General features: G+C 39.3%; 1 protein-coding gene across 1 annotated transcript; it reads right to left on the bottom strand.

Annotated features, from left to right (window-relative positions):
- Positions 1-187: 187 nt before the first annotated feature.
- Positions 188-12,253, bottom strand: LOC130072685 (myosin heavy chain, fast skeletal muscle). The gene is made up of 41 exons (XM_056237898.1): positions 12,190-12,253; positions 11,890-11,931; positions 11,370-11,584; positions 11,095-11,238; positions 10,856-11,012; positions 10,581-10,608; positions 10,074-10,185; positions 9,902-9,994; positions 9,747-9,810; positions 9,560-9,658; positions 9,373-9,476; positions 9,043-9,181; positions 8,843-8,961; positions 8,589-8,738; positions 8,330-8,500; positions 7,948-8,254; positions 7,737-7,807; positions 7,570-7,657; positions 7,381-7,498; positions 7,142-7,265; positions 6,913-7,049; positions 6,568-6,823; positions 6,241-6,483; positions 5,980-6,156; positions 5,671-5,816; positions 5,491-5,581; positions 4,995-5,384; positions 4,721-4,847; positions 4,450-4,568; positions 4,154-4,350; positions 3,885-4,068; positions 3,629-3,794; positions 3,413-3,537; positions 3,000-3,308; positions 2,687-2,890; positions 2,468-2,593; positions 1,060-1,230; positions 863-967; positions 678-773; positions 436-567; positions 188-300 (listed from the first exon to the last, which is right to left on the bottom strand). Exons 3-41 carry the CDS (start codon positions 11,568-11,570, stop codon positions 283-285), a joined length of 5,808 nt encoding a protein of 1,935 aa, XP_056093873.1. The 5' UTR covers positions 11,571-11,584; positions 11,890-11,931; positions 12,190-12,253; the 3' UTR covers positions 188-282.
- Positions 12,254-27,716: the final 15,463 nt, after the last annotated feature.

The raw sequence follows: 27,716 nt of genomic DNA, 5'->3' as shown, positions 1-27,716 counted from the left end.
TTTTGAGGTTTTGAGTAAATGAGGTATTTACACACCTGTAAATTTGATAGAAACTTTCCTTAGCGACTTAAATTGCATTCAAGGTATGTATTATTTTTTATTAGTCCATGCACTCTCTGAGAAATGAACCCTTGATCTTGAGATTGGTGCCATGCTCTACCAGTCTACAATACAGACAGACAGAGAGCGCCTTGATAAACTGCATTTAATGGACATGTAAGACACGGTACAAGTTATATTATATGCTTGCTTGTAGATGTGGTGTGGTGTGATGTCTCATCTTCATTCTTCATCCTTGCTCTGCAGTAAATAAAAAGACATTTAAATTTGCAAAAATTAAGTTGCATGTTTTTTTCCAGTCAGAAACGCATGTATATTAAGCAGTGTACATTAGGATGAACCCCGTACTCCTTTTGCAAAAAAGATTTACAATACCTTTCCAACTTCACGGCTCTTGGCCCTCAGCTTGTTGACCTGGGACTCTGCGATGTCAGCGCGCTCCTGAGCCTCCTCCAGCTCATGCTGCACCTTCCTGTACCTGGACAGGTGAGTGTTGGCCTGCTCCTCCTGTTACGATTACACAAGATATTCAACCCATTTCATAGCAGTGCATTCGTGGCACTGGATGTTCTTGTCAATACTAAAACTTCACGCTCAAGATTTGATATTAGACTTACAGCTTCTTCAGACTGGCGCTTGTAGGCCTTCACTTTCAGCTGCAGCTTGTCTACCAGATCCTGCAGTCGGGTCACGTTCTTCTTGTCTTCCTCAGTCTTTGGGTGTAAATATTGATCATGGTCTTATTTAAACTGTATATTGTAAAAGCTGTATATTTATCAATTTCTAATAAAAGTAGTTTTACCTGGTATGTAAGTTCCTTCACTCTCCTCTCGTATTTGCGCACTCCTTTCACAGCGTCTGCACCACGTCTCTGCTCGCCTTCAACTTCAGACTCTAACTCGCGCACCTTCAGTAGAGAGTTATTGTTTTGCCTGTCAAATCTCTGCCATGACCAGTACATCTAAGAATTAGTTTTAGCTCCTGAACACTCAAATTTACCCTGGACTCCAGTTTCTGGAGCTGTTTCTTTCCACCCTTCATGGCCAGACTTTCGGCCTCATCCAGACGGTGCTGCAGGTCTTTGACAGTCACCTCCAGGTTCTTCTTCATCCTCTCCAGGTGAGCACTGGTGTCCTGCTCCTTCTTCAGCTCCTCAGCCATCATGGCAGCCTGAAATATAAGCCAATTTAAGTGAACTAACCAAAATAGATGGGCAGTTGTGGCCTAATGTTTAGAGAGTCGGACTTGTATCCCGAAAGTCGAGAGTTTGATTCTCAATTCTCGCAGGTAATGACTGAGGTGCGCTTCAGCAAGGCACATAACCCCAGTCGCTCTCTGGGTGCCACAAAAAAAAAGGCTGCTCACTGCTCCTGATGTTTGTGCACTAACTCTAACTTGGATTGGTTAAAGTCATCATGAAACGGAAGTTGAGATTGTCCTTTTTTTCCTTATTGTGACGTGTATCCGAGTGAAACGGCTTCTGAAATTAGAAAAAAATGTAGGGCGGGGCTTGATTTCGTCCTTCAGGAATTGATTGGATCGTTGGAGGTTGGGCGTTGCTAACAAAATGGAGGCAGATTTGAATGCCAGTTTACAGTCAGTTGTGGAGGATTTCTCTCCACCGGACTCACCACCGTTACCCTCCCATGAAGAATTTTTAATTGAGGAACCCGACGATGAGAACGAGGATGAGCAGCCAAATTTTCCGGAAGGAATCACCCCATATTTATATGAGCCTCCCGCGAACCAAGATGAGGCGGCTGATAGTCAAGTTCACCCTCGAGAGCATCCCATTTTATATCGTACCAAATTCTTAAAACATTCTTCAGTGAAATGCCTTGCACACAGACGCGAACTCTGCGTTATTCCTCCTTCTTCGAAATGCAGGAATTCGAGCCAGCGGGCACGCAGACAAGGTTGTTTAGGGATAGGAAAGAGGACGCGAGGAGCGCAACCAAAAATGCACCTAAACACCATATTTGCTGGCTGACAGTGACAGGATTCTGAGAGGCGGGCCAGAAACGAGACAGACCCCAATTGCCACGCCCTCTAGTAATAGTTTTTGACTGGAAGAAAAGAGAAGTCGTTTCGAGGGGGGAGGGAAGGGTAACGTATTTAAATAAAAGATTATAATGGTACATGAATTAAAAAAAAATCGTGCACAGATAAATCATTTATAATAAACACTACAATATTACATATAAAAATACGAATGGTAAAATTTTATTTCATGATGACTTTAAATGCAGAGGACGAATTCCCAGTATGGGTTATCATACTTGGTCTTTACTTCACTTCATAGCTAAAAATACCTTCTATGAATATTCCCTTTGTTACCACATGAACCTAAACACAAAGTCAAATAACTGTTTAAATTAGAATAGAGAAGCAGAATGTAAACACTCACATCAGTGATGGCCTTCTTGGCCTTCTCCTCTGCATTTCTGGCCTCCTGGACTGAATCTTCCACCTCACCTTGAACAAGGACCAGATCAGTCTCAAGCTTCTTCTTGGTGTTAATAAGACTTGTATTCTGTGGGATGCAAGCCATTAGTTTAGTGTACATTTATATGAAAGTTTATCATGTATCCTGAATTTGTTCCAAGTATTTAGTAATTTTTTGTACTTGTGAATGCAGCAGTCCCACACGCTCGCTGGCATCAACCAGCTCTTGCTCCGCCACTTTGCGGCCTCTCTCTGTTTGCTCCAGTGCAGCCCTCAGCTCCTCAATCTCTGCTTGCATCAGGTTATTCCTGCGCTCCACCATGGCCACCTGCTCTTTCATGTCCTCCTGTCCTCTGAGAGCTTCATCAAGGTGCAGTTGGGCGTCCTGTGGCAACATTCTTTCTTTGTTAGTTCTCTTGCTTTGGTTCATGTATTATATTAATTTTGTCAAACATTCAATACTTAATGCATTTCCACATTCTACAGAAAGATACCTTGAGTTGGCCTTGGATGTTCCTGAGCTGTTTCTGGGCCTCAGCAGCCTGGCGGTTGGCATGACTCAGCTGGATCTCCATCTCATTCAGATCTCCTTCCATCTTCTTTTTGACTCTCAGGGCATCATTTCTGCTCCTGACCTCAGCGTCCAGTGTGCTCTGCATGGATTCGATCACTCTTTGGCTGTTCCTCTTGATCTGTTCCATCTCCTCATCCTTCTCAGCAATCTTCCTGTCAATCTCGCTCTTAACTTGGTTTAGCTCCAGCTGCACACGGAGAATCTTGGACTCTTCATGCTCCAGGGTGCCCTGATAGATAGTTAAAGTAAGAATTATATCAACCTGGTAGAAAAATTGTGTAATGTTCACCATGTTAGAATAGTATTTTTATATAACAATTTTTATAACAATACTTCAGCTTCTTCAAGCGCAGTCTGGATCTCTGATTTCTCAGACTCCACTGTCTTCTTGGCTTTCTCTAACTCATGAATGCTCTTTCCAGTCTCTCCAAGCTGCTCAGTGAGGTCAGAAATCTCCTCTAAAAGGGTTTAAAAATCATAAGTGTAAGATTTTCTGTTTTATTGCATCTCTTTTTTTAGTCCTTGGTGTACAAATAAAAGTTGCATTACGTTGCAGATTCTTGTTCTCCCTCTTCAGTGTCTCGAGGTGGTCAAGAGCTTCCTCGTAGGAGTTCTTCATTTTGAAAAGCTCAGTGCTGAGAGAACGAGCTTCTTTCTGAGCACCTTCTAGTTCAGCCTGACTTTCCTCATACTTCTGTTTCCACTCTGCTAGCACCTGAAAATGAAAGAAATGTAGTCATTGTTAATTAGCCAAGTCCTCGGTTCATCAGCGTTTAGGTTTATAGGTTATCCATGTCTTTCTTACCTTGTCAAAGTTTCTCTGCTTCTTGTCAAGGTTGGCTGCCAGTGCATTTGCCCTCTCCACATCAATCATGAGATCCTCTACTTCACCCTGCAGTCTCTGTTTGGTCTTTTCCAGAGAGGCACACTTTGAGTTCACCGCCTCAATTGATTCTTCAGCATCCTGCAGACGCTGGGCCAGCTTTTTCCTGAGGGAAGTGAAATTTAATTCTGAAAACCTCCTAATACTTTTCATATTAAATGTAAGGAGACTTTTTCCATTGATGTATTTACTTGGATTCCTCAAGCTCCTCAGTGCGCTGGATGGCGTCAGTCTCATATTTGGTTCTCCACTGAGCCACTTCACTGTTGGCCTTAGACATTCCACGCTGGAGTTCAGCTTTGGCCTCCTGCTCTTCCTCAAACTGCTCTCTGAGCAAATCACAGTCATGGCGGGCAGACTGAACCCCATGGGCTAGAGCGTTCTTGGCCTTGAAGTCAAAAGGTTTCCTTTTATTGTACACAACTATGTTCATAGCTATTCACGGTACTTGGTAACAGAAAATAGTAGCATATTTTTAGGTACATACCTTAACCTCTTCTTCAATATGTCTTTTGAGTTCCTCGATCTGCTGAGTATAAGCTTGTTTGCCTCTTGTCAATTGAGAAACAAGAGATTCTTTCTCCTCCAATTGACGCCCAAATTCCCCTAGTATGAGACAATGGGTAATTTATATAAGTGTCCACAGGAGCTGTATGATGACAGTATTGGGTTCTTGCATCGCAGTTTTTTGCTCAGTTCTATAATTGTGTGCATGGTGTATTCAATGTGTGCGGGGTATATTTCGTTTATTTACGTACCATTTTCAGTTTGCAGCCTTGCCCTCTGTCCATTTAAATCATTAAGTTGGCGTAGAAACTCATCATTTTTGGTTTTTAGCTCACTTGTTTGGTCTTCTAATGTCCGGCACATCTTTTCAAGGTTTGCCTACATGAATTATAAAAAGTTTTAAAACTTTTTTACCTCTTTGTGGTTTGTTCTTTTGGCAATTATTTATATTTCAAGCTGCTAAAGTTAAAGTAGTTTTGTAAAACTAAAACTAAATCTTCACTTGAAGTTTTCCCAATAGTATACCTTTGCTTTAGCCACAGCCTCCATGTTACTTGTCAAGTCATCAATCTCCATCTTGTATTCACTCTTCTCCTTCTCCAGCTTCTGTTTGATCCGTTGAAGGTTGTCGATCTGTTCTCCGAGTTCAGCCACACTGTCCGCCTGCTTCTTTCGGAGAGCTGCAGCCGTTGCTTCATGCTGCAAGGTGGACTCTTCCAGATCACGACGCAACTTCTGGAATTCAGCTTCACGCTTCTTGTTCATCTCAATCTGGGCAGAAGTGGCACCACCAGCTTCCTCAAGCCTCTCACTGATCTCTTCAAGTTCCCTGGAGAGATCAGCTCTCTGCTTCTCCACTTTAGCTCGAGCAGCTCGCTCTGCCTCAATTTCCTCTTCCAGCTCCTCAATACGGGCCTAAATAAATAAATAAAAATGTATGCAGTGTTATTGGCAACGTGGGTTTTCCCAGGTCTGCAACTACTTCACAGTTTCACATAGAAAAGATTAGGGTTTGGGTTACCTGAAGTTCTTTGATCTTCTTCTGAAGCTGTGCTCCCAAAGACTGTTCATCCTCAATCTTGCTGAGAAACTGACTTATCTCAAAGTCTTTCCTGTTTTTAAAGTATTGTTTTTTAAAGTATGTGCAGAATACTCACTTTTTATAAAATGTGTAATTGTGTACAGACTGATGTCCACTCACTTTTTGATCTTCTCTTCTGATTGCTGTTTGTCATTCTCCAGGTCCATTAGGGACTCCTGGGCCAGTTTCAGATCACCTTCAAGCTTTCTCTTGGCTCTCTCAAGGTCCATACGGAGCTTCTTCTCCTGCTCCAGTGAGCCCTCAAGCTATTGTCACAGAAACCAGAGCATTTAATCTTGTATAGAGACACAAAATTCATTTCTTATTGACTCATGCTCTTATTCTACATTACATTTATATCTATTTAAATGTAATTCTCATGCCAAATATGCCAAATAAAAAGGGGTATTCTAATGCCAAATATCTTACATCATCCACTTGCTGCTCAAGCTTTGTCTTAGATTTAGTCAAAGTGTTGACTTTGTCTTCCTCTGCCTGAAGGTCATCAAGAGTCTGCTGGTGTGCCTCTTGGAGGGCTTTCTTCTCTTTGGTCAGCTTGGCAATGCTCTCATCCTGAGAGGCCATCTCCTCCGTCAGGTTTTTAACCTAAATGGAAACATTGTTCACTGGTTTCATTCACAAGATCCCGAACAATCAGCAGTGTGAAGAACATGTGAAAATATTATTGACCTTATTTTCTGTGGCATGTTTCTCCTTCTCCACTTTGGCCAAGGTGAGCTCCAGGTCATCAATATCTTTCTTCAGTTCAGAGCATTCGTCCTCCAGTTTCCTCTTCTTGGCAGTCAGTTCAGCATTGATTTCCTCCTCATCCTCCAGTCTCTCGCTTGTCTCTTTGAGTTTGGCCTCAAGCTGGATCTTGCTTTTAATGAGACCTTCACATCTCTCCTCAGCATCAGAGAGGTTTTCAGATTCCTGTTCATTGAGATGGATATAGTTTAATGGCTTGTTCATAGCAGTAGCATTCAAATTAGGATTAATAAGAGCTAAAATACTCACAGATGATACTTGCAGTTGAAGATCGTTTTTCTCCTGAAGAAGTGACACCATTTTTTCTTCAAGCTCCTTCTTTTTAGCTAATGCCTTTGTTAGATCCTCCTTCATTTTGTCAAAGTTCTCCTTCATGGCTGCCATTTCTTTCTCTGTCTCTGCACTCTTTAGAAGAGGCTTGATCTTGAAGTACAGCTTCATCCATGGCCAATGTTTCACATTCATGAATGAGCGGATGTTGTATTGGATGGAATAAATTGACTCTCTGGGAGACGGAGTTTCTGGTTTTAGTTTAGCAAAAATATTACATTTTATTTATTTAATTTTAAATGAAATAATGTATATTTCACTCACCTCCTCTCCATCATTTTGACAAACTCCTTCCTCATGAGGAAGCCACGACAACGAGCCTGAGTCATGGTAACCAGCGCTGCTAGTTTCTCATCTCTCATCTCCTCTAGTGTACCCAACAGACCAGCTTTAAAGAACACCTGCAAGAACATATAATGATGTTTCCAGTATATTATGGAAGCCATTCTCGTCTATTGTAGATTTGAGGTCAGCCATTTGTTGTGCAGCTCACCTTGGTGTGTCCAAACTTGTATTGGGTGTGGTCAACATCAATAGAGCCCAAGAGTTTCTCTGAAGCCTTTTTGTTATCAATGAACTGTCCTTCAGGGATGACGCTAGCATTTAATACTTTGTATCTAGAGGACAATCAGAGGAGAGTCATGTTCTCGTGGAGCCACAAAAACATTCATAAAATAGAAGATTATGTGGTGCATCATCTCTAATTAGGTGGTTGCAAAAAGGTGTTTTTACCTCTGCTTGAAGTCACCATAGAGGATTCTGCTGGGGAAACCTTTCCTGCAGATCCTGATGCCCTCCAGCACACCATTACACCTGAGCTGGTGGATAACCAGGAAGTTCTCCATCAGACCTGCAATGAAAATGTTCTTAAGGTTCGAGAGATATTTTCAAAACCTTTGATTCTTCAGGGGTTAGGATTACCTGGAGTCTTGGACTCATTAGGAATCAAGCAGCGCACAAAGTGAGGGTGGGTGCTCCTCAGGTTAGTCATCAGCTTTCCCAAGTTCTCCTGTGGAAATGTTTGTCATTAGTCTAATCTTTAATGGTGTAAAAATTCACATTCTTCATTAAAAGATAATCTGTTTTACCCTGAAAAGTGCAGACACTGTCTGGAAGGAACCACCCTTCTTCTTGCCTCCCTTTTTTCCACCTCCCTCAGCTGTTTTATGTCAATAAAAAAGAAATTGTTTTTTTATTGTCCTTGTGTTGCTTTCCATCAACCCTTTCAATAAATCACTACTAGAGAATGTCTAATTGTGTCATAACACAAAGGAATTGAGGAGATGCAAATGGTCGTACCTTCAGCAGCCCCATGAGCGGCATACAGGAAGGCCAGCACTTTGAGCGATGACTTTTGGTAGAGTTGCACGACAGAGTCGTTCAGTGGATCCTTGTTCTTGTCCAACCAGCCAGTAATGTTGTAGTCCACAGTGCCGGCGTAGTGCACCAGAGAGAAGTGGGCTTCTGCCTTACCTTTGGCAGGCTTGGGCTTCTGGAAAGCTGGACATTTGCCCAGATGCTGATCATATAGCTTGTTTTTGAAGCTTGTGTCTGTAGCCTTGGGGAACATGCACTCCTCTTCAAGGATGGAGAAGATACCCATTGGCTGTTGAAGAAATATTCACGCTCAAATATAGGCACAATGTGAGTAGTCATTTTAATTTGCTGAATGTCCTCTTACCTTCTCAATGAGCTCAATGCAGGCAGCCAGGTCCATACCAAAGTCAATGAACTCCCATTCAATGCCTTCTTTCTTGTACTCCTCTTGCTCCAGAACAAACATGTGGTGGTTGAAGAACTGTTGCAGTTTCTCATTTGTGAAGTTGATGCAAAGCTGCTCCAAGCTGTTGTACTGACAATTAAGCAGAGGCAAGTTCTTAATACTGACTGTTATCATTTATGTTTTGATTCTTACACAGCCATTAAAAACTGATGCTCACATCAAAGATCTCAAATCCAGCGATATCCAGCACACCAATGAAGAACTGTCTTGGCTGCTTTGTGTCCAACATCTCATTGATACGGACAACCATCCACAAGAACATTTTCTCGTAGACAGACTTGCAGAGCGCAGAGACTGCGTTGTTCACCTGAGAGATTCAAAGGTCAGTGTAGATCATATCATTACTCTTTTACTTCCCATGACAACTATGAATGTCTACGAGACACTTTATTCGAGTAGATAAGTGATCACCTGTGGTACTGTCTGGCCTTTGGTCACCATCTCATTTCCGACCTTCACTCTGGGGTAACACAGAGCTTTCAGCATGTCAGCGGAGTTGAGGCCCATGAGGTAGGCGATTTTATCAGCCACTGAGGAAGAACAGTTTATGCATTATTGTCACTAATGAAGTGAACGTTTACATGTTTATAGTATGTGCTAATTGTACATACCCTCGGTGCCGTCAGGCTCGGCCTGCTCCTCTCTCTGCTTCTGTTTAAACTTCATGCCTCCATGATGCATCACAGAACCTGTCAGCTTGTAGATGCTGATTTTCTCATCGGCAGTGAAGCCCAGAATGTCAATGGCAGTCTGTTTTTATATGACCAAATGAATCACACAATATTCTTTAGCGAGTCAAAAAGAAGGGTATTTTATATTGTATGTCATTCAGTTTATTGTAGTGTTTTTGGGATGTTTGTTTGGTCAGATAAATGTAATAAAAATGAAAATACTGCTACTACTACTAATAATGTAGTTGTCATCAATGTGTGTATTCATACGTCTGTGGCAACGAACTCCTCCACGTCATCGATACTCTTGACAGTGATTTCACCCTGGCTGATCATTGGATAGTCGTAAGGGTTGGTGGTGATGAGCAGGGCCTCTGTAAAGAATTGATGTGCAGTATGTTAACAGTGTTCTCAAACATGGAAATAAATGAAATGCACATTACTGTAGATTTCTCACCGAGCAGCTCTGGCTTGTGTCCGGTCATGAGCTGGTAGAAGATGTGGTAGCTCCTCTCAGCAGACAGCTGGAATGTTACTCTTGACTTTTCCAGCAGATCTTTCCGAAGACAAAAAAATAAAAATAATCTACATTTTTGCCTCCACATTAAACAATTATACTTTAGCTTAAAACAGTGTTGACTCACAAGTTTCAATATCAGCTGAGGCCAGTTTTCCAGTGGTCCCAAAGTGAATTCTGATGAATTTACCCTAAGCATATTGAAATATTTTAAAGTTTCGAATTTCCCAACTTTGAAATGTTAACTGAATTTGTACAATTCATCTGGCCACAGCAACTTACAAAACGAGAAGAGTTGTCATTTCTCACAGTCTTGGCATTTCCATAAGCCTCCAGCAGAGGGTTGGCTGCAATGATTTGATCCTCTAGCGACCCCTGGTGAGTATTTAAGTAATTTCATCATGCAGAATAATTCATTCACTGTACTTTGAATGATGTTCAATTATTTAGTCACCTTCATCTTGCCAGCAGAAGCTTCTGTCTTCTTTCCGCCAGCCACAGCGATTGTCGCAAAGTACTGGATGACACGTTTGGTGTTGACAGTCTTTCCTGCACCGGATTCTCCACTGAGTGGACATGTTAAAGATGGAAAAGCACATCTTTCAGAATATTATAAATTATGTGATATGTTGGCTTTTATGTAAGTGCTTCTTTAAAATCCATAAATGTCAGACGTGAAACCTGCATGTACATGCATCATGCTGGCAGTGTGGTCTTAACCTCGTATACATGCAGCACTGTCAGTAAGAAGCTTTTCCCCACACCTTTCTGTTACTTTAGTTATCCTGTCTTTCCCAGCACATGCCAATTAGAACCATGCTTATGCATTTACATGACCATGTTACAAGCTTTTACAGCAGAAAAGCCAGGTGTTAAACTGTTTTCTGTCAATAGCTTAAACAATGTTAGCATTTACATGATTATTCTTATACAATAACTTTAATTATCATAGCCTACTTACGTAATCAGGATAGACTGATTCTCCCTGTCTGAAACACATTTAGTATTATTATAAGTGAAACCGCTAAACAGATTGTATTTTTTTTTTTTTTATATATATCATATTTGTAACAAAATGTACACCACTACATACATTACTAATAAGAGATCCATTAAGTAAAAAGAGATCCATTAAATAAAGAAATTGTAGGTGTATTAAGCAAAATATAAGCAGGCTCAAGTTTAGCACAAGTTGATTGGATTGCAAATGGATTGAAAATGTGTATCTACACTTACCAGTGAGCATGAACTGGTAGGCGTTGTCAGAGATGGAGAAGATGTGAGGCGGGGCTTCAATCCTCTTTTTGCCTCTGTATCCATTCACAACGACTGAATCGTACACTGGGAGCCACTTGTAGGGATTGACAGTGACGCAGAACAAGCCAGAGTAGGTCTGAAACGGAGATAGATAGTCCAGTTTTACAATGCTGCCTGCGCCCCATCCCAGGAATAAAATATGATTTGCTTAGACTTACGTAGATCATCCATGCTGCGTAACGCTCTTTGAGGTTATACAGCACAGTAGGCTCATTGAGGTGGGTCATCATGGCCATGTCCTCAATTTTGTCATACTTGGGAGGATTCATGGGGAAGATTTCAGTGTCTTTCACCGTGATCGTCTATAAGGTTTTAAACATGGATGAGACATTTAGTACAAACACTTTATTTGTTTCACCTTGCAGTTTTACAGTCCACAGCATCATGTAAAACTGTTTTACAGAAGATCAACACATCTTTTAATTCTACTTACTTTCCCACACAGAGTTTTGACAGTAGCTTTGCCGCCTTCTTTACTAGCAAGAACACCCTTCAGGTACATCTCGCTCGGCTCTGTCACGAAGAATGCCGTTTTGGCTTCAAAGGGGGTGTTCTGAGCCTCTATTCTCTCTCTCTCCGGCTTCCGGAGGTAAATGGCCGCCGGGCCGAAGCACTCCATTTCACCGTCTCCCATGGTTGCGGTTTACTGTGAGAAGAAGGAGAGAATGTGCAGAGGGATTTATACTTTCATAACTTCTAAATATTAAACAAATGCAAGTGGAATGAAACGTATTAATTCCTATGAATATGGAGCGCAATGATGCTGCTCCATGTGAGTTTCTGAGCTTCTGTGTTTACTCAACAAGTTTAACAATTAAAACAATTTGGTACTCTATTCAACCAACTGTTTGCTTTAGAACTGAGATTGGATCTCTTATTTTCTTTGCTTCTAAAATGAAAACCAGTGATTATAAGTATGCATATAGTTTGTTTATTAATCGCAATCGTAATACCTGCTGTCCTGTCCAGAGAGAATGTGTCTGAGGTAGGAGATGCTAAGAGAAAGGGAAAAAAAACTTGGGTTCAAATATGTGCTTTGAATGACATGAATTACAAGTATAACTTGTTCAAATTCAGTCAGATTAGTATCAAAAGCGTGTTGAACAGTGCATAGCCAGACTCTAAACTCTTATATAATCTAACTGATTACCAGTGTATCAGGGTTAGCCATGTAATCTCTAAACTGCAGAACACAAGTATGTGATATTATGTTAATAGTAAATAGTAGAAGGAGAGCGTGATGAACAACTCACCCACCTTTGAGTTCCAGCCAGTCCTTAAAGGAGCCTGAAGCAGCTTCTTATATAGACCAGAATACTGTTCACTCAGCAAAACTCACTCACTGTATTTGGTCATGTATTTTTAGCTCCGTTTCAACAGGAATTTTTGTAACTGATTGTCACGTTCATCAATATCATGGCATTAGCCAAATATGTTATCACTATGATGTAATTAACCGTCCAGTCTTAATTAGTTTTATTTTTATTTAAAGGAAATATTGTGATAGAAGAACAGATAATGGGGCTGAGATAATGGCAGTGAACCCTTCAGTAAGATGAGGTAAATTGGCACTAGATGAATTAAACAAATATTTGAAAATAAGCCACCAATATTGAGATTAAAAATTACACTTGATGTATTTATAGGGGCCACTTGTGATCAAGCGCCTTAACCTTGAGAAAGGGTTGTTATGTGAAGGGGTATCAGTTACTGGAGTTCAGACATTGTTTGGGTCTTATGTAGAGCATAATCTTCTTCAAGTGCCTTGGCACTACAGTAGAGCCAAGTTTAGCCGTGGAGAAGCTCTCAAATGTCACTGGGATACTGTTCCCAGAAGCCTAGAAAGCTTTTCATGTGACAAAGCAGCAAATTTGGGCACAACAGTTGTCATTCTGTGAACTTGTGCATATGGTGACACTTATGCTGAAGGCCTTGCGACAAGATCTGGCAGAATAATGATGTGTAGACAAACATATGAAAAGGTATGAGACTAGTCAATTTCATCATTCATAACTTTAGAAGTGTATTTTCCCCCCTGGTCATGTTCTAAATTAATAACAGATTTACAAGTAATGGTCAACCACAGCTCTTAATATTTTTTTTAAGTCAAATTGGTTACACTTTATTTCGATGGTCCAGACATTCTACTAACTATAAGTAACTTGTCAACTACATGTCAGCTAACTCTCATTAGAGTATTAGTAGACTGCTAGGTTAGGGCTAGGTTATAGGGTTGTACTTGCAAAGTAACTTGTAGTCAGTAGAATGTCTGCTTTCATTAAAGTGTTAGCAGGTATTAAGCAGACAGTCTAATACTCTAATGAGAGTTATTTGACATGTAGTTGACAGGTTACGTACAGTATAGTTAGTAGAATGTCTGGACCATCGAAATAAAGTCGATGGTCTCTTTTAGACATCCTAATCAGGTGGATAATAGAAATAGCTTATAAATAAGACACACAGCAAATGTTGTGAATTAAAGCGCATGATTCTTATTTGGACTAATTACGAGCTTTGTTTTTGGCCATGCATTTAATTAGTCCTCTCTCATCTCTCTGCTCTTTTCCAGCTTATTTCAGTCTATTGGCCATCAGGTGTCTGAGATCAACAGCATTTAATCACAAATTAACAGAGTCGTGGTCATATTATAGTCACATTTATTTCTGTAGCTCTTTTCACACTACACAATTTCAAATCGGCTTCACTGTTATGTCTATAATGCCTTTATATATACCATAGAGCAAGTTTTAGAGCTGGGCTTAATATATATCGATGTGACATGACTTATTTTTCAGACTTAGGTCTAGATATATTGTATTTACCGCAGTTGTTGTGCCGCAGTGACTCGGAGATGTCAAGGCAATTAAGAGGTTTAAATATTGGTCAGTTTTGTTCTAAGTGAGACCAGGTTACGTGTGTGGTATATTCAGTTAATGGTAAAACCCATTTTGCAAAATTACAGTGAATTGAAGATGATTGGCTGACTACATCCATGATCAAGCAAGTCTTGTGTGACGGTTCTGAGCTGTAATCAAGCACGAATGCATCATGAAAAAGCGGCCCTGATTTCTTCAGAGCTCTCCAGGATTGTGTGGCGTTGGGTGTGCCGTGTTCCTGGCCTTGGATCCTGCCCATGTTTTACTTTGCCTTGCAAGGATAATGCAATGTGTCCCACAGGCTTTCTTGGTTTCTTTGAAATGATGGCAGGAGACTGTGGAATAAATTCTAAGGTGTTGACACCTTATGAGAAGGGGACATGTGCTCAATAAAAAAGGCATCTTTCCCTAAGGGTGGTCATATTAGGACTTTCCACAAATATAGCTGGCCGGTCAGCTATGCCATCAGGGCTTTGCCATTTGCCAAAGATCACAAGCGTTATTGTGGTGTCAAGTTGAATGTTTGATATCAGATGGTCATTCGCTCCGTCTCGGACAAAGAACTTATTTATAAGAATATTGTAGGAAACTATTGATTAATTTAATCTTTATTATTGGTCATTCCTTTGTTTGGTCAGTATAAAGAAAGACTTGACATTATTGTTTATCTTTATTTATTTAGCGGGTGCTTTTATTCAACAGCTGGTTCAATTTAACATTGATTCGTTCTTTGGCTTGCCTGTTGTTGTCATACAGTAGTGGGACACAGCTGAACTGGCCAGGTAACATTTCTTTTAAAACATATGTATATTATTTACATTTGTAATCGATAATACAGAGATTCTCTGGCCCTTTGGATGATTTCTTGCTCAAGTGCTTTCCTTAGGAGAATTCACAACTAGAGTTACATCTCTAGAGAAATAACGTGGTTGACTCAGGGAAAATTGTTTACAGTTTGTTTACAGAGTTTCTAATACATGTGATGAGAGTGTACCTGTAGTATTTTTGGGATTATTTGTCTTTGAGGACAGATGAGGTCTGGTGATTTGTGCATCTGTTAGTCATTCTGAATTTCTAGTCGTTTTTAGATTAAACCTAGTTTTTAGTTTTACACTTAGACTAGGCATTTACCATGTGATATTTTTGGGATGCAAACTGGAGCATTAGAATACATTTGAGTGCTTTTGTCAGATTATATATTTGGAAATAACTTGTTTATTGTGAAATGGAGTTCTCTCTCATTTGAATGGCAAATAATGATCTAATCATTTACATTTATTTTGTGGGACACAATTTTTAGTAACGTTATATTTAGGTAGTTACTTTTCACATTATCTTTTAACACTGTGAACTAACATGAACACGCAATCAACAATTCTGTGCTTTGCTTATTAAGATTAATAATGTTGATGTTGATAACGGGACATTAATGTAAAGTGTTTCCCTTTTCTGATTTATTTTTCTTTGCTCCTCCCGCTAACAGAACTTTGTTGATGTATGTCGTCTTTTCATAGAACCGTACTGTAATCGTCTCCAATCTAACAGCTTCAGAATAAATATAAATGAACACACATATACGCACACATTCTTTTCATGGAACTCAAAAAGTCGGTAATGCTGAGCAAAACCTCATTGGTCTTGGACTTTTCAGATAATGATGCCACTGTAAAAAAGGTATTTGCCATCAGCCATGATGATTAATTGTTCTGTGAGCAAAAGTGTCCAATAACAAGCCCATGTAATCTAAAACAACTAATCGGTTCGTCACGTCTGCCGACCCTGCACGGAAAACTTCCGCCAGTCACGTCAAATTATAGCTTTGAGTAGCACATTTATATGGACAAACCACTGCATCTAAAAATAGTGTTGTAAACAGAGGGAGCTGCTGCTGGAATGGTGCGTTATCCAAGCTGCCCAAAACATGAGCTTTAATGTAATGCATTAGCGTAATGTTTAACATGGCTTGCCTGTCAGGAACTTTGACAGAATTTATTATTATAGAATTTGACATTTCATTTGCACACAGTAATTCTCATTCATCAATAAATGTGAGACGCTTGGACTTTATAGTTTTTGTATTGTAAGACTGGAAGATAGGGCAACTCTCTGAGAGAACAAAGCAAATCAACATTTGAATTTCTCACTTGTGCGATCATGCTGAGATCACCTGAGATTCACCCAAGAGGTGGTCAGAGTCTGGGGGATGTCACTGTAAGTCTACAGTCGCTGCTCATGGTGAAGCACTATAGCATCATGACTGACCACGGCTGCATATATCTGGTCCAATGTTGAAGAGCGGGGAGAAGGTGTCTGCTGAGTCTTCTTCCATGCTGGGGATCGAACCCAGGTCTCCTGCGAAGTAGGCGGAAGCTTAACCTTGGAGCCACAAGGTGGTGTTTACAACTCAGTATGCAGAGACAATAACTCAGTTCAAGGGCTTTACTTGAAAACACCTTAATTGATCCGATTGAGCTCGATCCGACTGGAATTTCGATCGGATTGAAAGCGGTGGTTTACTCCTTTTGTAATCCGATCGAGAGAACATGTAAACACTTGATCGGATTGAAAACCGAAACTACTTTTCGATTTCGATTTGAATCTTGTGACATATAAATGCGCACATCAACCCGATTACTTTATTTATCGTTCATGTAAACACAGTGATCGGATTGACTTCATTCCGATTGAACCATGTAAACGCAGCTAGTGATTTCACCCTGGCTGATCATTGGGAAATCGTACGGATTTGTGGTGATGAGCAGGGCCTCTGTATCAAAATCATTTTGACATTTATTTAGTTTCATTGATTGGTATAAAACAACACTAAAATAGAAGTAAATTAAAACATGACAGCTAAAATGTTGTGTCCGGTCATGAGCTGGTAGAAGATGTGGTCGCTCCTCTCAGCACACAGATGGAATATTACTCTTGACTTTTCCAGCAGATCTTCCAAAGACAAAAAATAAATAAGATTAATGCACATATTAGTCTCCAAATAAAGTATTTTTGCCGTAAAACAAGTTTTAAATATCAGCAGAGGCCAGTTTCCCAGCGGTCCCAAAGTGAATCCTGATGAATTTACCCTAAGCGGATTGAAATTGTTTAAAAAAGCTTAACTGTTTTCCAGCTTTGAGGTTGTGAGTGACTGAAGTTGTATAATGTTATAATGATTCATTAGTTTAATTTACAAAACGAGAGGAGTTGTCCTCTCACAGTCTTGGCATTACCATAAGCCTCCAGCAGAGGGTCGGCTGCCACAATTTGATCCTCCAATGATCCCTATATGTAATTGTGGGACAATGGATAGTTATTAGGTAAAGCACAAATACTAACCTGCATTTTTCCAGGGACATTTTCTGCCTTCTTCGATCCAGACATTGTACCAACAGTTGCAAAGTTTAGTGCTCACAGTCTTTCCTGCACCAGATTCTCCACTAGAGGTTCACAGTAGATCATTATTTAGTCATAAATCTTCTCTTGGCTTACATTATGATTGAAAAGCTTCAGGTTATTTCAGAAGAAGAATATCTACTCACGTAATCAGGACAGACTGGTTCTCACGATCTGAAATTAAACATGAAATGTTAACAGGAATGGTCATTATTGCTGCCTACACGTGCTTTTGATATTATTGTAATGCTAGTTTCCTAGTTAACTAAATGGACATGAACGCCCTCTCAAATCAAAATTTGAAAGCAATGAGCTCAGTCACGACTTCAGAAGTGGGAAGTAGTAAGTTTCCGATAGCACGTGAAGGCAGCATATGAAGCACTTACTAAATTAATGCATTCTTGAAGATTACAACCCATTTGGATCAGCTGAACCCATTTGCATCACACCTCAGGCAGGTATGGTTTATCTAATTGTTAACTAAAGACAACAAACACTTCTTTTTTATGAACTTTTTTAATTATTATTATTGTTTTTTTCCCCCATTGTGTCAAAGTTGTCATAACTCTCGCTGTCATAACACTTCTTGAATCCACTTACCAGTGAGCATGAACTAGTCGGAGTTGGAGATAATATACACATTTTGTTCATGAACTGTGCTATAATAATACATGCACACATGAGATCACAAAAAAAAATTCTGTAAAGAGTGGACATTATATTAATAATGCAATAGTTGCTATAATCCTGTTATCAGTATGCTCACAGATGTTGTTTTCTTTTATCTCACAGATTTGAGAATCACAGTGACCTGATACCTAAACAATTTTACATCACTGAATAAGAGACAAACATGTACCAATTGTCTTTAAAGGTTATTTATTTTCTTGCAAGAAAAGGCCAGCGGTCACACAGTCATAGAGAATGACCATGAGAGGAGGGCATCCTTCCTTTACTCCTGACTCTCCCCAAGGTTATTTCTCTAGGCCAAATGAAGATATGTCTTAGCCATAACTAACTTTGTTAGATTTGCTTATCATATGCTACCCTTGTAGTGGAGGCCCTTGGTCTCGGTCGTACATTAGTCACACATTTGCACGTATACGAAAGTCATACATATAGAACATATTACATTTCTCCCACACCGCGTTGGGCATATTCTGCATGAATAGGGTGAAGGTGAACTCCCTGACTGGGAGCAGGAACATTTTTTTTTTTTTTAGAAACACCAAACACCTTGGAAATGCCAGGTATGTGATGTTTACTTACAGTATATAGCCTATGTGAGCAGGATTTGTTTCCAGGTATGACTGTGTACTCAAACAGTGCATTTGACCTTATACTTGAATTATATTGTTAACTATATTCGAAATAAACTTCAAACTATACATATATATATTTATTTTGTCCTCACATCTTTTTTCTTGTAGCTCCCTTACCTGGCTGAAAGACTCATCTTAATCTCCTCGGATGTGAATCACAGCATTATTCATGATCATTCACATCTCACCCACACATATTGTCTTTGTAAACAAAAAGTGTCTTACAAAATTTAAATCAATATATTATTTTATGTGAATGAGTAGGCAGGATGATTTTCACTTTGTTTTAAACAACATCAAGTACTCAATACGTGTCCACAATATTTTTGAGTATGTTTTTTGTGACCTTATTTCAGCGACTTAACATTTTTGTTTTTTCAATAACCACGCATAAACGTTATTGTCTCCAATGTACATACATGTTGCTCAACTATTATTGTAGCTCTGTTTGTGCTGAATACAGTGCAATCAGACTTAATATGTTTATAAGCTACTGAAAAAAGCACAAATGTCAGGGCATGCCAACACTTCTCCAGGGCCCCGAAACCCCCTCAGACCCCAGAGGGTTTACAATGCTGCGCCCCATCCCTGGAATAATATATGACTTACGTAGATCATCCATGCTGCGTAACGCTCTTTGAGGTTATGCAGCACGGTAGGCTCATTGAGGTGGGTCATCATGGCCATGTCCTCAATTTTGTCATACTTGGGAGGATTCATGGGGAAGATTTCAGTGTCTTTCACCGTGATCGTCTATAAGGTTTTAAACATGGATGAGACATTTAGTACAAACACTTTATTTGTTTCACCTTGCAGTTTTACAGTCCACAGCATCATGTAAAACTTTTTTACAGAAGATCAACACATCTTTTAACTCTACTTACTTTCCCACACAGAGTTTTGACAGTAGCTTTGCCGCCTTCTTTACTAGCAAGAACACCCTTCAGGTACATCTCGCTCGGCTCTGTCACGAAGAATGCCGTTTTGGCTTCAAAGGGGGTGTTCTGAGCCTCTATTCTCTCTCTCTCCGGCTTCCGGAGGTAAATAAGTAAAGTTTATTTGTATAGCACCTTTCACAGAAAGTGCTGCACAGTAATACAAATAAACAGTAAAATAAAATAACAACTGTACAAGCACAAGCCTAGTACAACTCCACAACTGTACTACCATCAATTTACATAAAATTCAATAACAAACATATCATATTGTTAGTTAAAAGCTTGTCCAAAAAGATGAGTCTTTAAGTGTGTTTTAAAAGATTCCACAGAACTCAGTTCTCAGAGCTAAAGGGAGCGAGAGCTTAGGAGCCACAACACATAAAGCACGGCCAACTCTTGTCCTAAGGCCTGTTCTGGGAACAGTTAAAAGATCTCGGCCTGAAGACCTCAGAGACCGACAAGGTAAATGGTCGCCGGGCCGAAGCACTCCATTTCACCATCTCCCATGATTGGGTTTTTCTGCTAAAATGCTACATTTTTTGAAAATTTGTAGGTTTATTGAATTTAGGGTTAGGGTTAGGACAAAGTACATACATGGACAAAGAGTATTTTTAAAATGTCAACCAGATGTTACAGCAATAAAAAATAAAAATTAATTATTAATAGTTGTGGCACTGCAGAGTCTTGGCTCACTTACCTTCACAATGGTTGGCAGTCCTTGGGGAGTCCAAGACTTCTCCTTTTATAAATAAGATGTTGTCCCAGAAGAGCTGGCGCACTGTATTTGGTTATAATGGGTTGGGTTTTACTGCCTATATATGATTGCGTTAAACTGTTGCTATTTTTGTCCTAAGATGCAGTTACACACCCCATAGACTGATAAGAGAAGTCCTTGAAATGTCTTTTTTCCTTTTTTTCCCTGAATTGATCAAGGAGACGAAAGCATTTACTGCAATGGCACCATGTAACACTCTCCACTGAAAATCCCCAGTTTTTTTGACCAATGGTGACTTATACAAGGCTCTCCATTCTGGCTTTTCATCGACAGCAAGATTAAGTATATTTCGCCATGGTGTATCACACTTGTTATCTAAAGATTTCTTATTAAAAGCTTTTACACAAACCTTGTACAATTCTTTTCCAAGTACAACATTTGAACCCACAATCATTGTGCTTGGAAAAAAAAGTATTTTATACTTTACAAGTGTAAAGTATAAAATACGTTTTTTTATGTCAGTGTGGATTCTTTCCATTGTGAAAGTCGTATGGCGTATTTTATACATTTGTTGAAGGTTTAACTCATTTTTATTTTTATCACATAAACAGGACAGACTGTTTTTTTCTTTGCAATGAAAAGCAAGAAAGATGATGTTAAAAAGAACTAAGTCAATGCCACGTGTCTAAAGGACAATACATGAGTAAATCTCGAACCCGATAAACGCTTCCACACAGATGAGAATCCAAGGTCGTGTCAGGATTCGTGGATTTGGTTTGGGAAGAGCGAGTATCCTTGGCATGTGTATGATGATTTCAGAGCTCCTTCCCGGCGTCAGTTAATCCCACTGGAACGTCCCCAATGCCGTGGAGGAGCTGTCAGATGGCTCTGGGATACGGTTTCAAGCATATGCTAGTTGAGCATATTTATAAATAAGACATATTAAACAAGTTGTTCAGACTGAAATGGTTTGTGGAGTGAGAAGGCATGCCAGTGAGGGCAATCTAAATATATAGCCGTTACTGTGAATGTCCTCGATAATGTTTTTATTCCCAAACATTGGAAGATTGCACTCCTCATCCGGGAACTTTGAGTGACAGTTGAGTGATCCTGCAACAAATCCTGCCGTTTGTTGTTTGAACCGCTGTGTGTGTAAGAGAGTTTTTGTGTGTGTGTGTGTGTGTGTGTGTGTGTGTGTGTGTGTGTGTGTGTGTGAGAGAGAGAGAGCGAGTGAGAGAGAGAGAGAGAGAGAGTGTGAGAGAGTGTGAGAGAGAGAGTGTGTGAGAGAGAGAGAGAGAGAGAGATTTGATTTTCAAAACCCTTTTATTACAATTTACACAACAACTATTATTACAATCTGCCAAACAACATCATTAATTTAAGACCAATAGAAAATCTTAAAAGATAGAAAACAGCAACTCTTCTTCAACAATTTTACAAAGGACCTTATTTAAACACCATCTTACCTCAAACGATAAAAAATCATGAATTAATCGATAATAATGATAATCAATCAAAATCCTAGATTTGACTAATTTTACAAAAATTGCTACCAAACTGTTGCAAACATTTTGCTCAATTTTTTCTTTTCTTGTGGTATAAATCGCCATTTTTGCCTGACCTAACAAGAAATTCAACAATTGACATCTATGACGAAATTTCATCACATATTTAAATCCACAAATAAACACATTCATTGAAAAAACCTCAGCAAAAGAACCAAAAAATTCTCTCAATATCTCAAATAAAGGTTTTAACCTCACACAGTGCATAAAAGCATGAAAAATAGTCTCTTTCTCCAAACAAAAAGGGCAGCCTTCAGTCACTTCAGAATTGATCAAGGAGACGAAAGCATTTACTGCAATGGCACCATGTAACACTCTCCACTGAAAATCCCCAGTTTTTTTGACCAATGGTGACTTATACAAGGCTCTCCATTCTGGCTTTTCATCGACAGCAAGATTAAGTATATTTCGCCATGGTGTATCACACTTGTTATCTAAAGATTTCTTATTAAAAGCTTTTACACAAACCTTGTACAATTCTTTTCCAAGTACAACATTTGAACCCACAATCATTATTTCTTTACAAACTAAAAGCATGCTGCTGTGTTCTCCCAAAATGGGAGAAATACCCAACTTGGGAAAAGGGTCTTTACAGTCAGGGTTTATTAACCCGTGTGAGTAATGATCCAGCAGTTCTGTCTCTTCCTCAGTAAGGGCCGATCTCCACTTTTTAAGTGCTTTTGCTACTATACGGCATGATTTGAGTCCTAAATGCTCAGCAATCGCGGTCACATTCCTAAAAGCTGGTCCCTCTATTTGATGTAGATGATCAATTTCTGTTAACTTGGCGTTACACAAAGTCCTTTCTGGTATGGAAAAAGAAAACTCACGTGATAAGTCCAAACGTGAGCCACCGACCAATGGTTCTCGAAGTAACCAAAACAGAGAAGCAGCATTGCTTTCCCTGCTTTTCTTAAACAGAGACCAGACTTTTAATAAGTTACGATAAAAAACTGGAGAATTAGATAGTTTCAATCTTTGAGAGTCCAACCAGAATAAAGTTTTGTCCAATCCTAGCCCTTCGATATTCCGGAGGATCGCACAGGCAGCCGCCATCCAACTGGACTCCGAGGAGCACTTTAAAAGTCTCTGTACGTATTGCAGACGAAATGCAGCCGTTCGGCTCTGCAAGTGTATCAAACCAAGTCCTCCTTCGTCTTTTGATAGATACAACACACTCTTTGATACCCAGTGCATTCTGTCCCAGAAGAAATCGATTAACATTGCCTGGATTTTCATCAGTACATCTACTGGGGGATCTATACAGGCTAGGCGGTGCAAAAGTGCAGAGGCAACCAGATTGTTTATAATCAAAATTCTACCTTTATAGGAAATTTTAGGGAGTAAAAACCTCCACTTATCCAGTCGCCCTTTGACCTTTTCAACAGTGCCTTCAAAATTCTTTTTTACAACCTTTTCATTTCCTACAAAGACTCCCAAATACTTAAAACCATCTCTTGTCCAGTTTAGTCCATCAGGAACTCTTGGTTCACCTTTTGGCCATTTTCCAACTAATATGGCTTCACTTTTTTTCCAGTTAACCTTTGCTGAAGAAAGAGTTTTGAAATCATCTAAAATCTTCAACATCACATTGATATCATTGGGTTCACCGATTATGACAATGACATCATCAGCGTATGCTGATAACTTAAAAACAGTAGTACAATTTGGCATACACAGTCCACACACATCAGATCTTAGTTTGTTTAACAGGGGTTCTATGGCTAAGGTGTATAACATACCTGACAGCGCACAGCCTTGTCTAACACCCCTGTACACACTGAACGGAGAGCATAAGTCACCATTAATCTTTAAAGAGCATATTGCAGGTAAAAAAAAAAATCTAAATTAATATATAACCTTGTATGAAAATACCATATGAAAAGGTAATGCAGGATTTAAAATGTTTTAAAACGACATAAGGGCACTAATTTAGTAGATAAAGAGAGCGTTTCTTGGACTGCTCGTAAAAACGGCTTTTTTTTCAACATCGCGTCATTTTACGTCACGCTAGGGAGCCTCAGCCTCGCCTCAGTGCAGAGTAGGCTGGCATTCAGTGAGAGCGGCCGTGAGTCAGTGTGTTTTCGGTAGTTTTTGTATTTCAATCTATCATCGTCATGGTAAATTATTGTGTTTGTGGAGGTTGCAAAAACTCCGGCCTGTCAGGACATCGAGTCCACAGGTTTCCATAACAAGAAAAAGGACGGTGTTGTATATCTTTCGTGCCTGGTGCGGTGTGTGCCGGTGAAGAGACGGGATTTCTCTTCCGCATCGGCTTCGAGAAACGCGGTCGTGTGTAGCTTTCACTTCAGATCGTGTGTAGCGTTCACTTCAGATCGTGTGTAGCGTTCACTTCAGATCGGAGGATTATCATCCCGGCGATATGATGGAGTTTAACATGGGATGCCGAAGCAAGAATATTGATCGTCGTATACAGGCGCGCTGGAAGCTGTTTCATGCGAGGGGGGCTGAGGGCTGGGTTGGAAAATATGTGACGTCATTGTGTTATGGCTGACGACAAGACATGACATTTCTCTGTATATGTTGTAGCCATTCAAGAAAACATATTTAGTTTCATATTTATGTTTAAATATTATAGGCTAATGTTATTTTTTATTTAATCAATGTTGATTATGAAAGTGAGCGCGCAGCGTGAGAAAGACATGATACATGAGATCATGAAATACCCAAAATGTCTGGAGACATGTCACGAGGAGTGGGTAAGACATGATTTTTACCTTCACTAAGTTTTTTTATTGTTGTTGTTGTAGAAAGACTCTTTTAAAAATATTTTCGTTTAGTAAAAATTGTATCTTAATTTTGATATGTTTTATCAAACAATTGCCTGTATTTAATAGCTAAATAAGAAGCAAATATAGCAGACAATGTAAGGCGCCGGCGATCACTTGCATTGCACGTAAACTGGAGGGCGCCTCACAGATTTTATAAATATAGGATATCTATTAGCTTGAAATATCTTCTTTTAAACGAAACTATTCAAAACGAAAAGAAATAGACGACTCTCTGATTATGTAATCAAATGTGCATTTCTCTCTGGCGTTCATGGCGAGTCCGCATAACTTCATCTTTGCAGCGACACAGAAAACACCTGTTTATTAATAAACAATTAAATGTCTCCTTGCTATTTTTGACACATTAATAATCATTACTTTCGCCGGTTCTTTGTGGCAAGGTTTATGAGTGCGGGCGGGCGCTTGAGTGCGGCTATATTAGGCTACGTAAACGCTCATCCTGTAGCCTATTTAAGTAATTAAATCAATATAAAGGGGCGATGTGTCCACAGTGGCTAAAATGAACAACTACTAATCGACTAGAAGAAAACTTTAGTCGGAGGCAGCCCTTATTCTGGGTTGAGCGCGCGACCCTGAGCGGAATGAGCGAGCGGAGGGATTCAGAAATGCGCTCTCCGCTCACATGCTCTGATCGGAACAAACTAAGCATGACAAATTCAAACTTTATTTCATTTTCTCCGTAGCTTGAACACTCAAACACAGCATGTCTATTTTCATTTTTTCCCCCACGTTTTTTAGTACAATATGTTAGTCCACAGACCCCGCAGCACCCCCCTTCCCGCGCTACTGGTCGTATACACTGTAGGCTACCAATGGCATCAAATAGTGTGATATAGGTAGTCATGCCCTAAATAGAGGCAACTTGTAATTGAAAAACAAAATTACTAGGTTGATTAAATATTTAAATCTTTAATTTTCTGTTTATGTTATAACCCAGATGAAAAAAATGTTTTAAAAATGTACTTGAGTATGTTTTTAGTAACTTACAATAGAAATATACTCAAGTATAGTTTTTATACATTTAATACTATACATCTACCCTAAACATACTAATGTCTGCAGGCCTGATATACGATGGTAATAATCTGTACAATATTGTGAGCACAGTGTATATCGTTAGCGAACGTGTATCTATAAGCACGTCTCTCACCAAGACACCTGTCCTGTTCTCCACTGGTTCTCCTCACACCACAACTCAATGTGTCTCTGACCGTTCTGTCTGACATTAGTCCTGGCCTGTCCTGCTCTCTTGGCAGCATAGCAGGCTCATAATTGTATGGCTGTAGTCCGTCATACGAGTAAGTATTTCCTCAGCGTCCGAAATGCTATTGCGATCCATTGTTTTCCTGTTGTTTGAATCGACCGTTCTCCCGCCCGTTACGTCACGCCCATTTTCAGACGCGGAAGTAAAATTTTCTCACAAAAACGACTCCAGAAGCTTATGTAGCGTATTTATAAGAATATTTTAAAGAAAATCTAGTTCCTACATTATTTTTCTATACATTGACTCGTTGGGTCGTCTAACCTGCAATATGCCCTTTAATATACTCTCAACGCCACAGTACATCATTTTAATCATTTCAATAAACTCTGAACTAAAACCAAAGGCTTTTAAAACACTCCATAAATAAATATGCTCGACTCTGTCGAAAGCCTTCTCTTGATCGATTGATATCATACCAAAATCTACGTCAAAGATCTTTCCACAGTCAAAAATATCTCTGATAAAAGAAACATTATCAAAGATTCTCCTTCCTGGTACGCAATATGACTGATCTGGATGAACAATCGATTCAATGACTTCCCCCAATCTGATTGCCAAAGCTTTAGACAATATTTTGTAGTCGTTACATAATAAACTTACTGGTCTCCAATTTTTGATGTCGTTTAAATCTCCTTTTTTAGGCAATAAAGTGATAATTGCTCTACGGCAGCTTCTTGGCAGTTGTCCATTTGCCAGACTCTCATTAAAAACTGTTACTAATTCTGGACCCATTTCTACCCAAAACGATTTATAAAATTCAGTTGTAATGCCATCAATACCTGGTGCTTTTCCATTTCCCATTTTTTTAAGGGCATTTTCGAGCTCAACTAAACTCAAAGTTTTACTAATTTCCTCATTTGCATTTTTAGTTATTTGAGGTAAATTTTCAAAAAAATTAAAATTACCATCTTGCTCTTCGGAAATTTCACTTTTGTACAACTCTTTATAAAAATGTACAGCTCTCTTCCTAATATCCGAGGGATTTGTCAACAAAATCCCTTCTTCAGACTGCAAGGCGTGAATGAACTTTTTCTGACCGTTCTTTTTCTCTAGACTGAAAAAGAATTTTGAAGGAGCATCCATTAATTCTGCACTTTGAAAGCAGGATCTAGTGATAGCACCTTGTGTTGTACAACCTAGGATGTCAGATAACAAATTATTTTTCTTTTTTATGTGCTCTATATAGGTGGCATCCTTTGTGGACTCTGCAAGCTCTTGTAGCTTCATCAACTCTTCTTCTAACATACTCATTGAGCTATTTTTGTCTCTTGTGGCGTTGTGAGTATATTGTTGACACAATTGTTTGATTTGTATTTTTACAAAATCCCACCACTGCTGCAATGTTAAGAAGGACGATTTCATAGCTTTAGCATTTGTCCAGAACTCTTTAAAAACTTCTCTAAAAAAGTGTCAGATAATAAATTATTGTTGAAATGCCAATAAGCACTTTTTGATTTGACAAAACTTTTTGCTACAACACATTTTATCAAACTGTGATCGGAAAAACAAACCGGAATTCTTAAACATTCTCTAAACATGCTTAATTGATGCTTAAAACCATAGAATCGATCAAGCCTTGCCAGCGATAACTGATTATCATGAGCGTGAGCCCAAGTGTACTGTCTCTGTATACCATGGAATCCTCCATATATCAATTATGCTATGAGACTTTTTCATTTGAATTAGCCTCTTTCTGGATTGCATGTGTGGTTCAACATGATTTCGATCTATGACATTTTCAGTACAATTAAAATCCCCTCCTAACATTAAAAAATCATCATTGTTACACTCATTTAAAACATCATCCAGAGTGTTCAAAAATACCATTCTTTCCAATGCCAATGTTGGAGCGTATACACAGACAAAAACAAAATAACTATTTTCAAATACAGCTTTA

The sequence above is a fragment of the Rhinichthys klamathensis genome, unplaced genomic scaffold (assembly GCF_029890125.1).
Source record: "Rhinichthys klamathensis goyatoka isolate OS25496 unplaced genomic scaffold, OSU_Roscu_1.1 h1tg000504l_1, whole genome shotgun sequence".
Lineage (NCBI taxonomy): Eukaryota > Metazoa > Chordata > Actinopteri > Cypriniformes > Leuciscidae > Rhinichthys > Rhinichthys klamathensis.
The sequence above is the reverse complement of the archived record's forward strand: the minus strand, read 5'-3'. Positions and strand labels throughout refer to the sequence as shown.

Excerpts from the sequence above, each read along its gene's own strand:
- LOC130072685 (XM_056237898.1), bottom strand. The coding sequence starts at position 11,570 with ATGGGAGACGGTGAAATGGAGTGCTTCGGCCCGGCGGCCATTTACCTC. Across the intron at positions 11,013-11,094 it reads ACGCAGCATGGATGATCTAC|ACCTACTCTGGCTTGTTCTG; the intron begins GTAAGTCTAAGC and ends TCTCCGTTTCAG. Across the intron at positions 4,351-4,449 it reads ATATTGAAGAAGAGGTTAAG|GCCAAGAACGCTCTAGCCCA; the intron begins GTATGTACCTAA and ends TTTGACTTCAAG.